At 46.6% G+C, this 16,045-nt stretch overlaps 1 protein-coding gene across 4 annotated transcripts in view; it reads left to right on the top strand.

Moving 5' to 3' along the window:
- LOC139998423 (early estrogen-induced gene 1 protein) overlaps positions 1–15,508 on the top strand; it is a 45,083-nt gene extending 29,575 nt beyond the window's left edge. For 2 of the 4 annotated variants that reach the window (XM_072022933.1, XM_072022934.1), the window contains 8 exons: positions 7,953–8,073; positions 8,142–8,332; positions 8,416–8,618; positions 8,827–9,046; positions 10,146–10,814; positions 12,171–12,323; positions 14,189–14,394; positions 14,662–15,508. In XM_072022933.1, the coding sequence (XP_071879034.1) occupies positions 7,953–8,073; positions 8,142–8,332; positions 8,416–8,618; positions 8,827–9,046; positions 10,146–10,814; positions 12,171–12,323; positions 14,189–14,394; positions 14,662–14,783 (1,885 nt within the window). In that variant the 3' untranslated portion in view covers positions 14,784–15,508. The remainder of the gene's footprint in view (positions 1–7,952; positions 8,074–8,141; positions 8,333–8,415; positions 8,619–8,826; positions 9,047–10,145; positions 10,815–12,170; positions 12,324–14,188; positions 14,395–14,661) is intronic. The other 2 variants (XM_072022936.1, XM_072022935.1) reach the window with 2 other exon arrangements.
- Positions 15,509–16,045: the final 537 nt, after the last annotated feature.

The raw sequence follows: 16,045 nt of genomic DNA, 5'->3' as shown, positions 1-16,045 counted from the left end.
TAAGATCCGGTCGTTGGTTTTTACTTTGTTTGAACTTTGGTATAGCGACCCTATCGTTTGTGTACAGTGACTTTCCGATGTTATCGATTTTGTTTTATTATTTCCCGTGTTTTGTAGTTGATACGTGCAATTTACAGTTCAAACGTTCCTTCACGAGGAAGACGTTATAACGACGCGAATACGTGGACAAGCGTCTCGTTCCGGAGATTAATCAAATCCGCTTAGTTTACCGCTGCTTTGGTGCTGATCGAAACGGATTAAACGCGAGGACGGTGAAAAACAAGGAGATACCGCGTCCTTTTGTCTCTGAGAGCGAACATGCTTTAATTCAAAATTTCACGTGCTGGAACGACGTTGCTTTCCGCTTGGCTCTTTGAAAACATTCGTACCAGACCTTGGTCGTGATCGTAATGGAGATTTATTAATTTCCTGAGCGGTAACGAAGCGTCTTTTCGACTCGAACGTAACGAAATTGCGAATCTGCCAGAACCAAAATTCCGATAGCTGGCAGCCGTTCGTTTACAGTTACTTGCATTCTCCGGTTAGAGAAACGGTCCTCGTCATGGCACGTTCGTCGATCGACGTTTGGAATCGAGTCGTCGTTGCGGTACTTTTATATATTCTGCGGAACGTTTGTCCGAAGAACCATTCCAGTCACAGTTGCGAGCGTAAATCGTAATTGAATTTAGAAATTGGCCGGAACGAGGTTCCAAATAAGTTCGTTTGCGAATGACCGCGCTGATCGCAATTCTATGACTAAAAACCAAAGCTGAGCGGGACGATGAAGCTACCTCGGAGAAAAAGCTGCGAAGCAAACGGCCGGAAGTGCGGGTAAGCGGTAATTATCGTACATTAGCGAGTTATCGGCTGCGAGCGTCGCTTGAACTTCCCTCCGGTGGAATTAATCCTCGTGGGTCCTGGAAAATTTCACCACCAGCCCTCGCCAAATGTTCTTTAGCCCAACTTTGCTCGGGATTCTTCACGGTAGTCTCCTATACGACCACGATAAGCTTGGCAGCGGGTTTGCGCGTGCATTCGTCAGACACGGTGACAAACTGTCCGTGTCGTTAGTTAACGGGCCGTGGCGTTCAACGAGCAAACGCTGCTCGGAATTTACTGCTTCCAGGTTACGTAATCCGCGCGTGTTAACCATATCCGATGGATCGCGGATCGAATACGAGCATTCTCGTAAGGATTCGACGCGGTTCCTCGTCAACCGGATCGATCCGCGTGATAGATCGTAAGAACGTCGCTAACAAAAACTAGAAATAGTTGAAAAAGAGGCTTTTATCGAATACGTTGACCCGCCGTTGTAAAGAGACGGAGTCGTTATGCCCACGCCCGTTTCTCTTTTTGTTTTACCGTTCTGGACTTTCGGAAAAAATCGCGAAACGTTTATCGGGGTAGCTTTGAAATTCGCTCGATCGAACAATTTCGAATAAATGTCGCGGATGAATTATTTTTAGCTTAGACCGTTTGACATTGGTCGCAGGAGATCGAGATTTATCGTTGGTTAGACGTTAGACGTTAATTTATTAGAACGGATCGAGGGGTCGATAAGACGGAATATTTGAAGAGAAGGCGCGGTTCCCGATTCAATGGGGAAATTGTGTCCGGCCGTGAAATATCGCGCGATTGTGTAGCGCGTGACGCGCGATGGCGAAGGCTCGCGTGCAAGGTGAATCAGAAATAGTCGCGAGATTTCGTTGTCCCTCCGTCGCAATATCAATCGATTCGTTGTTTCGCCGATTACGCCGGACGGTTAAACGCGAATGCATCGATCAAAGCGAAAATAACCGTGATCCGCCTTCGGCCTGAATAAACGGTCGATTGACTGGCATTCGTCGAAAAAACCCGCCTCCGCGGGGAATCTTAATCATAGCATATTCTTTTCCAGTCAGTCTCATTTATGAAGTCATCCGATCGTATTTTCTGTATACCGTGTATACGCATCTGTATGCACATCGTACTTGGACGATCGTGATGTACGTCCGATGTATCGAGTATCGAGTTATTTAGAACGCTACTGCAGGAATGTTATCTATTTTTTAATTTTTATCTTCATCGAGTCTCTGATAACTCGCGAAAGACTATCTCGTTCTTCTTACGCGCGTATTCTCGCCACGTGCAAGTAAATTTCACATTGTGCGAACGTTATCTCGCGCATATACCGTTCGTCATTCGTATTTATCAAAGTTACTCGGACAGCTTTTATCGTATAGAAAAACCGTCCTACGCAAAGTCGCAGAGTCGCTTAAAGAAGGCATCGATAGCCACGAATAAAATCGAACAGAACCGCCGTTACGCTATTCGACCGTTTGCGACTACCTTGGCAACCGTATCGCCGATTACGAGACACGACCAAGCGATCACCTGTGCGTGAAAGTGCTACGAGAGCCGACCGTTCGGTTGCGAATAGCTAAGTACACGCGAGAACATGGGCTTGCATTTTCATCCGAACTCGATTGCGAAACTGCGAATGACACACAATCCGGACAGCCTTGGAGCAGCCTTGCCCACGGCTAATGCAACGGTCGAGCTCGTTCGTGATCCCTGAATTATACCCGGTGACGTCGGTGAAAGTTATACCCGTGATCCTTGTATCGAACGTTCGGCCATCAGTTTCACGAAATCACGGTGCGTTGCACGCACGCGGTAGAAGAAATTTCGTTGCTGCGATTTTTCCGATCCTCGTGCACGGATTTCGTATCTTGACCGAGGGAAAATTCCGTTTCGTTCTTTCAAACGCGTCTTTCGCCTGCTTTTCGTCGTTGGAACGCGTTTGAGTGGAGAGGACGTGGACAGCGAAATAGCGGATAAATTGAAAACGCGGCCTCGTTTCATCGTGCATCACCGTCGTAAAGCTAGATCGAAACGTATGGATGGTTTGCAGTCGAGGCTCGACCTATTAAACTTCTAATCGTAGCCGTGGCAACGGCGGTCTTTATCGCTTCGTGTTTAAGAAATTAATCGAAGGTTCCGTTGGTGTTAGTTGGATTCGGTCGTTAACTTTAAGGGGTCCGCCGGTACGCTCCATGTTCCCGCTTACGAATCTCACCGCTTAAAGGTTACTACAAAGCGGTGACCATAATCAGCTTAATAGGTCTCTATGGACAGTGCTTAATCCCGACAAGGACGTCGTACGCATTGTTCGGTGTACGCGAATTGATTTCACGAAATACTTGGATCCACTGGAAAAGCGCAAGATCAGGGGAACACGGGTGATGGGTTTTTTCTGTTCAGGCTATTCGAAGATTTTACGATTACCGGGAAAACCTCTTTCGATCCATTTTTATTTCGCCGTGTATTTTAAATTTTTGCAATTCAACGTATAGGAGTTCGACGTGTAATCGAATCTCCGAGTCGAATCGAAATATTTGTAAAGATTCTTGAATCCGATTTTGGAATTCCAATTTTATCGTTTATTTCGATTTTCCAAATCTCATCGGAAGATAGAAGTTTAGAAAGTGTGGAAGGTTTCGCTCGCTTGTTTTTCTTTCGAAGCACCGATGACACCGCTGCTTGGACAAGCAACGTCACTTTTTTTTCGGCGTCGCGGCGCGCCACGAGCTTCGACCGGTGACGTATTTGGAGCAACGACTCGGTCCAATTGTCCGTGGAGTCACCGTCGTCGCAGCGCTGGCTATCTTTCGCCGCTGATTTTTTCCCATGCTCCAGCCACTTGCTTTCTTCCCGTCTCATCTTCTTCTGCCTCCGCCTCTTCCTCTTCTCCGTCCCCTGCTATCGATCCTACGCGTTCCGTATCGCCAGATTAAAACAATTATTCGAAAAATGAATTCCGCTTGCTGATAGAAGATGGGACACGGACAGAGCCGTTTTGTCGCGTATATGGTTCTTGCAGATCGAAGAGACGACACGGTTTCTCTTATTGGACCGGATTAAACGCAAACTGCAGGACGACCGAGTACGTTCGAGCGAATAATAGATAGTTCTATAGTTAGGGGTTCGATATCGTTGGGTGCAATTTGCACTTGGCGTAGGAGACGAAACCACGGAGCGAATTCATGAAATATTCAAGACGGTACGTTATTCTTTATCCGTATCGTATGTAGAAAGACAAAAGCAAAGTGGAAAGCGGAGAAGAGGGTAAAGGAGCGCGGAGATTCGTCGCGGAGCACGGCCACGAAGACCTGTTGACATCCCACGCTAATATCAACCGTGGTAGAATCGTCGTAGGTAGAGTAGGATCAACGATCAAATTACCGAGCGCACGGTGGTTCAATTTAATCGTCGCCTTAGATCTACTCGGTCTGCGGGTTAAATTCGTTCCGTAGCTTTTATCTTCGTCCGTCGAATTGGAAATTGTGGGTATACGATTGAAACCTCGCCATAAACGCCAACTCCTAAACGATCGTCTTCGACGAACGACTACGGTCTGTGCAGGTACTCGAATTTTACCGAACGAACGTTAAATCGAACAACCAGATCGCTCGAGTCGGACGAAATACGTAGCAAAAGGAAAATACAGATTCGCTTGGGAAATCGTTTCGCGCCGTTTACGGTTTTTTTTTTCTTCGCGTACAAAGTTTCGTCCCTGAATCGGAGAATCGATTACGAGGCTTCTTGCTCCCCAAGCTGCTGTGCAATATCATTTTACGAGCATGACGTACGTTGGATGGACTATCGTCCGGCACGCGAGCAACCATGTTAAATCGTGTTTCCGGATTGCGTCGATTCCCTGGATACACGTGTCTTTTATCAAGGAATCGATAACTTTTGTAGCCACGTGCCGCTTATTCTCTGTTTGCGAAACCGTTGCCAAGGAACGCGCCCTTAATTAAACAACCAAAGACAAACGACAAGGTGTCGAGCGAACGTTCGATTGGAAATTCGACGTCCATCCGAGAAGCAGGAACGGCAAAAGTTAGAGCTTTCTCGTTAACCGAACTCTAACCGAGTAGAGGGAAAAGTTTACGACGCTATTCGGTCCACGTTTGTCGATTCTCGTCGATGAAACGTCGGTCAACGATGGCGAATTTCGTGTTCGCGTTGAAACTGAAAATTCGTCTGCTCTCGGGGCTGTGGCTATCTAAATTTTTGGACACGTCAGAGGATAGCTCGACCCGGTTTCCACGGTAATTGGCTCGTGTTTCCCGCCCGACGGACAACGGTTTGTCTCCGGACCCGTGCGAATCCCGTAACTCGACGGCCGTCCCGCTGCCAAAGCGTCGACCGTGGTTTCGTTAAACGCCTCTGTCATGCTTTCACAAGCTGCCACGATATCCTCGCGTTACCTTCGGATAATAAAATTCCTTGCTCGGATAATCGACTCGACAGCGAGGAAGAACGATCGCCGGTTCATCCGATCCCTAACAAAGCAAAGTACCTAGTCTCGTTAAATTCAACGAACTTTCTGATTACCCTTCGATTCTTGAATTTATCGAGAGAAACGAAAAGCCTTCGTTGGAGACGATTCTGTACGTTATATCAGATAGCTACTCGAGCCTCTGTTAGGACGTAATCCTAAGAAAAGTATCGCTAGGGGACTTTTCGTCGGAATCCGTGAAGAAAAGTCGATTCTGCTTCGCGTTCCTTCCCATCTCCGGGAAGAGGAAAAGATAGATTTCAGGGCCGAACAACAGCGTAATCGCAACGACTGCTCGTTGTTCGTTGGATCACAGAGCCGAGTTAGCGATCCGGCGGATAAACGCAAAAGACGAAATTTATTCGTCGATTTTCGCGCGTGAAATTACGCTCGTCGCGAGATACGATCCGCGTTTAACTCGCGGTATCGCGAAAGTTTACGGCAGGCCGTTCAGCAGAGGCGGATAAAAAGTATGACGGAATTAGGGTCGGCTGATATCGTGATACGGAGCGTGGCTCGGCCAGGGTTACGAAGCTTCTTCTTTCTCGTCCTCGTCATCGAGAAAGGTGAGAGGAGGTCGGTCTTGTTATATCGATATTCAGGGGCTCGTGAACGCTTTTGCCGGTAGCCTACGTGATCGTAATTCCTCGACCGGATGCCTCGTCACGTTCGTAGTTCGTGGCAAATCCTTTTCTTCCGCTGTATAATAGTGGCTCCTTTGATCGAGCTAAAGACGAAAGGGACGTTGCGCGGGGGTGGAAGGTAAATCTCGACACCTTGGTGAAAACGCGAGACGACCGAGGACTCGAATTTTCTCGGCGATTCGCTGGCCCAGTTTCTCCGACGACTACCCGTCGGCTTATCTGCAATTCTTATGCTCCGTACGATCGTTAAACGTAATTAACCTTGCACATTGTGACCGTGAAATTATACGCTAGCGGACGATCGCGGTTCGATTATTTTGAAAACGTTGCTTCGATGATTAGCTCGGGCCTCTCTCGTATTTCGTCGATCGCGTTTGAAAATTTTGGTCGTGTGCCGAGTCGACGAATCGGACACGTTGCGTGATCAGACCGTTGCGAGAACAACAAGGAAAACGACCACGCGTTTGATTCGTTATCGGTTATCAGCAGGCCGCGTCATTGCTCGCGTCCTGCCCCTATAACCCACTATCCGACATTTAATCGCGACAGGATGCACGTTTCTTCGAAACTTTCGAAAATTACACGTGGCACGCTCCGTTCATCTCGTCTACGCGCCTTCCTTCCGGTCAACGGAAGTTCGTTTAAAAAAGAAATTACGCGTGACCAAGCTAAGACATTTTTACTCGATCATCGATCTTCCGCTTCCTTTGCCAAGTACTATTTATTCTTTGAGTGCTGCAGTAGCTGCTACTACTTTTCCTCGCGAAAGAGGAAAATATTCATCGCGATTAATTGCCAGATATTTGATAAAATCTGTTGGCGAATTCGTAGCAACTAAAAGCGACAACAGGCTGACTTTTCCAGCCTCCAGGATACGCGTATCCGGTTAACAGTGGACTAAGAGGGACTAAACCCGCTGAGCCGCGCGATCTCGTTAACGAGTGAAATCCGTGCAACGAACGTACACACACGATCGACCGATGCGTTTACAGGCAACGATGTTGGTCATTCGTTGGTCGATTCCGGGAAAACTTCGAGTACGATTCGGTATTTCCATCGTTCGACAGGATGACGACCACGCATCTTGCGGAGTGCCTTTGCCGTTTCATTCTCCTCGACAGCGTTTTGTTTCTCGGAAGTTTTTCTACTCGCCACGCAAGGTCGATACGACGACGGTGGCTCTCGACGAGCGAGGAGGGTGCGTGTGGCGTGGATGGCGTTTACGAGTCGGGGAGGGTGCTCGAAAGCAGCGCGAAGCGAATCGGGAAATCCACGAAAACCCCGTTGTATTTATCTTCCATCGGAACGGCGTATCGTAAAATCGTTATTATTCGAGAATTTGCATTTCGTAACAGGCCGAGCAACTTTCTTCTTCTTTCTCCGTAATTTGCATAGGTAATGCAATTGATCGTGAAACGTAACACCGCGCACACTGTATATATCTTTATCTATCTAGTTCGATTGCAACGACTCGACCGAAGGCCATCGAGAGACAGAATTCTCTGTCCTCGAATGAAAATAGAATAAGAGGGCTGGTTTATCACACGCTACTCGCCAAACACTTATACTTTAGTACTTTCTAGCTTTGATTCTACGCGTACTTGCATCGCGACTTATATGGAATTCGTCGAGCGAGACACAAGCAACGACGACACATAATTCAACCCTTTGTACGATTCGATACGTGACGATGACGCGACCGCCGAGCGGATGTTCCCTTACCGGAAGCAAAGTGGTCTGAATATTCATTTAAACGACTGGTCGGTAGATCCCGGTGAGAACTCGCCAGATCAGCGGTGTCCTGCGCGAGACCGTGAATCATCGTTGACCGTGAATTTCGTTTAATCCCTTTGTTCCACGAGCCACCGAAATTCGTTCGCTTTACAACGTCGCTCCTAACCGCGTAGCAAATGAAAATGCAATTAAGTTTCACGACCGTCCTATTTCTGCACCTATACTCATGTGTTTCTTTTTCGTTTCAGGGAGGAAGTACAGGAGCATACCGTCAGATGGGACGCTAAATTCGGGTTTCTATGCAAGATGAGTGCCAATGCGTCCACCGGTGTTCTCGACCCGTGTATTTTAAGGATATCCGTGAGAAAGGTGACTCGTTTAAACTTGCCTAAGCGTTTCCCTTTTCTACCTGTTCTAACGATAGATTATTCTCGTAGGAATTGAAGGGAGGCAGGTCCTTCCAGAAGCTAGGATTCACCGACCTGAACCTCGCCGAATTCGCAGGAGCTGGACTCTGCAGAACGAGGTATCTTCTGGAAGGCTACGACTCCAGACACAGACAGGACAATTCCATGTTACGCGTTGCCATCAAGATGAACATGCTGTCGGGAGATATTCTGTTTAAAGTGTAAGTTGTAATCCAACGATTAAACTCGACAATCGTGTACCTGCGGTTAGACGGAGTGACGAAAGCTGAATCGCATTTTGTAGGCCGTCTCCGTCGTTGAAGCAAACGCAGCTCGCAGTACCTGGCGTGCCAGGTGTTTCCGGTGTGACGACGGACGAAACTGCATCCGAGAGGTGTACCAATCGAGAAGATTACGTATCCACTGGTTCGTTAGCTGGAAGTATAGCTAGTGCTAGCAGCGGTTTTGGTAGTCTTCCCAAAAAGAGGCCTGCCCTCTTTTCCTCGGGTAACGAATGAATCTTATATTTCACCGTCTTTTCATGTTCTTTCGTCGAATCGAACAAAATCGAGTAGAATAAACGAAGAACGACGATTCGAACGGACGAACGATAGAGAAGCGAAACTCGGTGAGAGAACATGACAGGAACGAGGATGGTAATGGGTGGTGCGGTTTTTACGGTTGACGAATGGTTAACACGGCGTTGGTTTTTCAGAGCTTCTCAGTGGAGCGGAGTCCTACGATCCAATGACCCTAAGCGAGATCGTACCGTCGGCTCTTCCAGTGGAGACTCTAACCGAAGCGCACACAGAGTCGGGTCATTCTCGCAATAGCAGCAACACCAGCCAGCTAAGCAAAGGCTCCGGCTATGGATCTTTAAATTCGCATAGTCAACACAGTAGGCAGAGCAGTAGTGGTGACAGTGGCCACATTAGGTAAGGCCACGCGGTCGCCCAAGGATGACAAACGAGACAGAAAAATACGCAAACGATAGAAAACTCTTGTTCAGGATAAACGAGACGTAGATTCGGCAATTTCAAGCGAAGAAAGAGAAATTAAGCCCCGATCCGATGTCCAGAGTTCTCTTCTCGAATCTTTTTGTAACTAAGTACTCGTCGAATACTTTTCGCGTCTCGGTAATCGCTTCGATACTCGTCCTACCATTTTCGTCGAACGTGTCTTCGCTCCGTCGATCTCTTTCAAACGAATCGTTTTCTTTCTTTTTTTTTTTTTATTTATTTTTTTTTCTTTTTTTTTTTTTATTTCGTTACTTTGAAAACCGTTTTGCCCCGACGTTCGATAGACATTGTCGCGATCAGCGTGTTTCTAACCGTCTTTTTGGTTTTACTTGGACGATAAGTGCGCATGGTATTTTATTTGGGATCGAGTAAGAGGAATCTCGTAACAGAAATACAGTTGTTTGTACGAGTCGCGGGATATCTCCCTCGAGTAAGAACGCAACCAAGAACATCACCCTCTAACATTTACTAACAATTTCTTCAATCGCGCGCCACTAAATACCATGCCCGTCGCGCTTGCGATTTTGCTTTCGAACTCTACGCTTACGTCTATATTTTAATCGAATCTTTCGACAGAATCTTTTCAAATTTCATTATCGGTAACTTTCTAGAAATTTCTCTTCGGAGAAGTTTCGATGCTTGCCACTTAACAAAAGAAACATCGACACGTACGCCATCGAATTCTCTCTACTCTTCTACCGAACTTACTACTCGGACTCTTGTCATCTTAGCACGTGTTCGTTGAACGGTTGTTAACAAGAAGGCATCGATAACGATTTACGAGGGAAACGTTAGATCTATTTCTTTTTTCTTTTTTTTTTTTTTCTTTTTGTTACTTTCTTGAGACTCTGGATTTTCTCTCTTGCCAGATATATATTTTTATTTTTATTTTTTTTTTTTTTTTTTTTTTTTTTTTACGTCTCCCACATCTTCCCATTTTCGTCTCTACTTCATACTGTATATGAGTTTATTATTATTTTTGCATGCTTGAATATTTGTGTTGTGATCTTTATAGGTCACCCTCCTGGCCGGTATGGGCTCCACGTATCCCCAATGTCTCCCAAAAGTCCTCGAGCCAGCAGCCTGCCAGACCCGAGACCTCTCTCGACTCAGAATCCCCGTCCTCGTCTTCCTCGATGCTGCTGGACCCACGAAATAGGTTCTGGTCTATGTCCAGCCCCCTTTCGTCACGCGAGGGAAGATCGATCGCGCGGAATCCTCTAAGATCGAGTATAGCAGCCGTTCCTCTATCGAACGACCAAAGCGAAACGAATCGATCGAAGAACGGCGTCGTTTCGAGCGACAACAGTCGCGTTAACGAAAACGCCGGTAACGACGCCGGCGTGTTCAAAGTGCCTGGACCACAGGACGTGCCGCGACACTTGCGAAAGAACGTCGAGAGGAACAGCTTCGACGCGCAAAACGAACGTAACGCGACGAATTCGGCGACGAACGAGCGGAACGAACGATGTAACAGCGTGATCGTGCCGACCGCGAAACCGAGAATCGGTCAGCCAGGTTGGAGAAGTATCTCGAAAACCTGCGACTGCATCGAGAAAGGCAAGACCAGCCCGGTTTTGCGGCTGGTTGACCAGGCCAGAGCCGTATCCTCTCCCGATCCCCTTCATAGGCCCGATAACCCCAGAGCCTCGCTACGTTCCGCGACGACCGCTCAGACCCTCAGGTAGGTTTCATTCATCAGCCACTTTCTCTGTTATAATTGTTTTTAATTAAATCCCCCTGTCCTTCCGTTCGATGATTTTCTGCGTCCGATCTGTTTTATCACTCCCTCTGCTCGTTCTTCTGCGTTTAACCGGCCTACCGTAGTTTCATAGGTTTTGCGCGAGCAACCTGCGCTAATCGTCGAACGCGTCAACTCGATTTCTCTGCATATACACGAGTACGTTCTTTTAAATCGACAATGTCTGGTATTGGATATCGTTCGTTTAAAAGGACCGACCATCGAAAATCCGAATCGTACGTCGTAGTATCTCGGCGGTTCTTTTCTCCCTGCGCCTTTTTCGATTCGTTCGGTCACGAGCACACGCTTTTGTTCTTTTTATAATTTATCGCAATTATATGTTTTTACGTAAACTCTCGTCGTGTATTTTTAGCACGTACGCGTTATTAGGTCCTTTTCTCTCTCGGCATATTTTCTTTATCGTGTCGTTACGTTTCCTCGAAACGATGCTCGAAATTAACCACACTCAACGTCACAGGCATTCCGATTCATGTAACGTTCTATCGACAAGGCATCGGACGAACACCGTTAGATACACTCGCTGCGACATCAGCTTTCGCTTCGCTTCCTCGATCGCCCGAGTTTCCCTCTACGGATGCTAAAATTCGACGATTCTAACGAGCGGCGTGTACGCTGTGCCTGTTCGTTAACTGCGATTTTAGTATCGTACAATCGTAAGACGTTCTTCTCTCTGATCTCTCGCGCGTAAAAGTTTACAGGAAGCGCAACTGTACTTGAACACGACGTACGTACTAGAAGAAGGACATTGAAACAGCGTTTCGTTAAACACGCTCGAAGGGACTGTTTCGGTGAAAACGTTTGGATCGAAATTTCTGCTTCTCGTTGTTTGCTAATTGCGGAGAAAGAAGAATATATCGGTCGGCCGAAAGATGGATCGTTGACAGTTGCGTGTCATAGAAAAACCGGCCGTCGTAGAAAAGCGTCGTAAACGATCCGTTGATAAAGCGATCACGATGATCTCGAGCGATCGAGCAATATCGACAAGATGTATTTCGTCGAACGCTTCCGCAGTCGAAACGCTACTCTCGACTTGCTATCTAACGATAGCTACGAATAAACCGACGTAATCGGTTGGACGATGAACGATTTTGGAGGAAAAGGTAGCTGCGACCGCGGAAACGTGCGCGACGTACATCGAAGAAACACCGAGGAGGTGAACGGGTATAGGGAAAAAGGGAAAACGAAAGAAAATAGGGGGATGAAGCGAGTAACTTGAACGAAGGATGAGAGGAGGTGTAGCTTTCCTTGCAGTTTGGATGGCTTTGTGAATCCTTGCAGGGGTATCGGCGGAAGTCACCGGAAGTTGCTGGACGGGGCGGGGGGCAAGCTGGCTACGGTCGCCACCAGCCCAGCGGACTCCGAGGAGTCCTCCTTAGGGGTACCGGAAGTCGCTCCACCGAGCTCCCAGCACCGAAACAGCATAACCCCACCGTCAGTCCATGCTTTCGTCTTAATTCTCTTCGTTTTTCTTTTCTTTTCTCATTTTGTCTGGTCTCTGTATTTCTCTCTCTCTCTCTCTCTCTCTCTCTCTCTCTGTTTCTCGCTTTGCACTTTCGACGCGACTCGCGGACACGTGGAGACAGACGACGTCGACGCCTTAATATCGAAATCAAGGAAGTGCCCGTCCGTTCCACGACGCAATTGCGAAATTCGGAGCGTGTTTCGAGTATCGGAATTACAATTTTTTAGCCGCTGTTCCATAAAGCAACGCAGGCTAAACGTACAAAATGACAAACGAGTGTCACGTACGTTTGCATAAAGTCATGATTCAGCGAGATTACGGACAAATACGAGAAAAACAATTACGTAAACTTGATTTATGCGATATTTAATGAGTTTAATTCGATCGTTACAAAAAAAAAAAAAAAAGAAACGCCATCTAATACTCTGGCTGAATTTTTTACGTTTTCAACGAACGGCGTTGAACGACTACGTAGAAACATACGCAAACGTATTGCGTCGATGTCTCCACATGTCCGTCTGCGAAACTTCTAGAATTACTAGAACAACTATTAGACAATCATTTTTGAAATTTCAAATCCAACTTAAAGAGCGAACGAGCTTTGGCAACTTTTAAACGCGTTTCCTCTGTCTGCTGTGCTTCGATCGAGAAAAAAACCTTTCCATCGATTCGATGCTACTGATACTCGTAATCACTTTTTTTGCACGTATATTTTTTATCAGTTGTAAACGATATAAAGATGTAATTTCATTAGACCAAGTTGCCTGTTAATCCTGATCGATCGACCGTTTTCCCGCGATGGAAAGAACCGCTCGGGTCGTATATCTCGCGTGAAACTATCGGCGTTCGTTCTCATCCGTTACAATTACGATATTTTGTAATTTTACCGAGGAAAAAGTGCAAGCGCACTTGCGTAACTCAGACATGTCTATAAGCAGATTTCACCTTGTAAAGAATCTCTGACATTTAAAATATCGAATATGCGACGTCCGTAAGGTTTATATACCGTGCAGCAAATTCGTCGACTTCTCCGATCGCTTTTGTGTAAATTAATTCAGCGAAAAGCAAAGAGAGCGCAAGAACGGCGTTTTTTGAATAGAGTTGGTTCGATTCGCCGGTTCGATTCGTAACGTAACGTCGATCCGGCGACGATTGGCTTGTTGCATGCGAACCCAGCATATATTCACTTTGGCACATATTCGATCATAAAAATTAGCAGTTTCGCCGCTTGATACACACTTTCCTGTTTCGCTTGCTCTCATCTATCAGCCTCGTCCCAAAACGTCCACCGTATTCGATCGTTACGAGACCCGTTCAAAAACCGGTCACTCGCTTTTGACCTTTGCTTTTGTTTCGTTAGCGTCGTAGCAACAACAGCTCTCGTGTGTTCCTTGATCTTTGTATCGAACGTAACGATGTTTTTGCACGAGGTGTGGTCGTGGAAATTATTCGTGTCCAATTATCCCGCGAGGAGGACGAGCGCTGGCACGGAATTGCCATTTTTACGAAAGCCGACGCTGTCGTAAAATCGTAAAGGATCCAAGGACCGTGTTTCTTAGGAGCGATAATGAATATTTATTAACTTTGTCTCAATACCATTCATGGTCGGATGATCTTGTTTTCTTCTTTTTTTTTCCTCCTTTTTTTTTTTTTTTTGTTCATCGTCCGACCGAAGACTATGTCCTCTGCGGCGATTTGCTTCTTGGAAAATCTAAGAGGAAACGGAAAGAAGAGGCGTATTATTCCGTGCCGGTGCTCGAAACGGCAGAAATTGAAACATCGAGAAGGAAGAGAAAAATCGTGTATGGTAATCGTTGATTCGTCTGTTCCCTAGAAATCCTTCCGGTGGTTCCGGTCTCAGCGAAACGGGATCTTTGGACCGAGCAAAGGCGGCGTTGGAGCGTAGGAAAAAAGCGGAGGATGGCGCGGGAAATCCGATCCTGTGCAGGGTCGAGGTGACCAGGCCAAACCCGGATTCCCTGATCGACGAACTGATCAAAGCAACGAACTTGGAGCAGACGGATCTCGAGAGCTCCGAGAGTACGTTACACCCTCTGTTCGATTTCGTGCTCGACCTCGTTCTCGTTTTTTAATCGGCGAATACGAATGGTCGTTGAAACGCGACATAAAAAGTTATAATTGATCGATTAAACGTAATTGGTTTTTCGACGTCAACAAGACGTAATGCAAACAACATAATCGAGTCTACGGGAAAAAAAAAACTATTGACTACTTTGCTTTTTACATTTTTAAACGTCGTGTATCTAATGCCTGATCTCTGATGTTTCCGATTATCGATGTTTGTAGCAACCGGACTCCAACTATTCATAGCGAAAGACGGGACAACCGCGCTCGGTAGCCACGAGATCAAAAGTCAGATGCCCGCGGGTGTGTTCAAGCAGGTGGTGATGGAAGAGAATAATAGGTAACACGAAGCTATCGCGGCGAGAAGACAGTACGCGAGACAGGCCAGCGCTACGTTTTCGCTGGCCCTGGTGCCAGAGCTCGTCTACGAGGCCTACGAGCCCCGGTAGTTGCGAGGACAACGAAGCTGGACGAGGGAATCGTCGAGAGGACGGTGAACGCGGCGACCATGGACTAACGCCGGTGCACCTCCATCTCCTATCTAAATTATTCGTTTCGGTCGCCTATCCGCCTTATCGGCGTTCGACGCTTTGCGCTTCTCGTACGTCGTACCGGTAACCCGATCGATCGTCCTTTGCGCTCAAAACGTTGCTAAATCTTTCTTTTTTATACGTCGAGTCGAAATTTATGGAACTAATCTCGCGGTGATCGGTAAACCCGTGGTAATTAGACGCGACGAGTCGTATAGGACGCTTCGTCGATGAAAACCGGTGCACGGGTGCACGCGACTCGACCACGCGACGCGTATTCTCTTCCGCCAAGTCGAAGCACAATACAAAACGTTTCCTCTTTTTCCCTTTTCTTTTCTTTTTTTTTATTTTTTATTTTTTGAATTTTCTTCTCGTCGACCGTGCTTCGAGAGGAAATCGAAAAGCGTTGTTTACGTAATTAAACGAAAAAAAGAGAGAAAAAAGAATAGTTTTTGACAGAGATCGGAGATAGCGTATTAGAAAGCGCGCATCGATGTGCGAGAAGAATGAAAAAGAGAGAAAGAGAGAGAGAGAGAGAGAGAGAGCTCAATGTGTAACGTTAAAATCGTTCGACGTCGAGTAGCGTTGAACGATGCGCTTCTTTTTTTCTACCTGTGTTCACGGTTCCTTTGTCGTTCGCGTAGACGACCGTGCAGTATACTATAAAACGGACCGAAATACGCGCGTTCGTTTCGATCCTCGAGAGGACTCGATGTCTGGCAACGTTTAAAAAATATAAAGTAAGAGAAAACGCGAGTCTCGTCAGCGTAGAATCGCTGCACGCGCGCTAACGTACAAAAAACATTTTCGAACGATTCATTTCGGCTATACTTTTCCTTTTCGTCGAGTTTTTCTATCGTTTAAGGATACAAGCGTTTCGTATGTACATATATTCATATATATATATATATACACGCACATATGTACATCTATATATGTCATGTGTGCGCGCGTTTGTGTGTGTGTGTATATATATATATATAGATATACAAATATATAGCGTTCTGTCGTTCAGTTGGTTCGCTCGAACCGAACGAATTCCGCGTCGGACGTCTTCGTCGGTGTTTCGATGATGT

The sequence above is a fragment of the Bombus fervidus genome, chromosome 3 (assembly GCF_041682495.2).
Source record: "Bombus fervidus isolate BK054 chromosome 3, iyBomFerv1, whole genome shotgun sequence".
NCBI lineage: Eukaryota > Metazoa > Arthropoda > Insecta > Hymenoptera > Apidae > Bombus > Bombus fervidus.
This window is presented reverse-complemented; position numbering and strand designations above follow the sequence as displayed.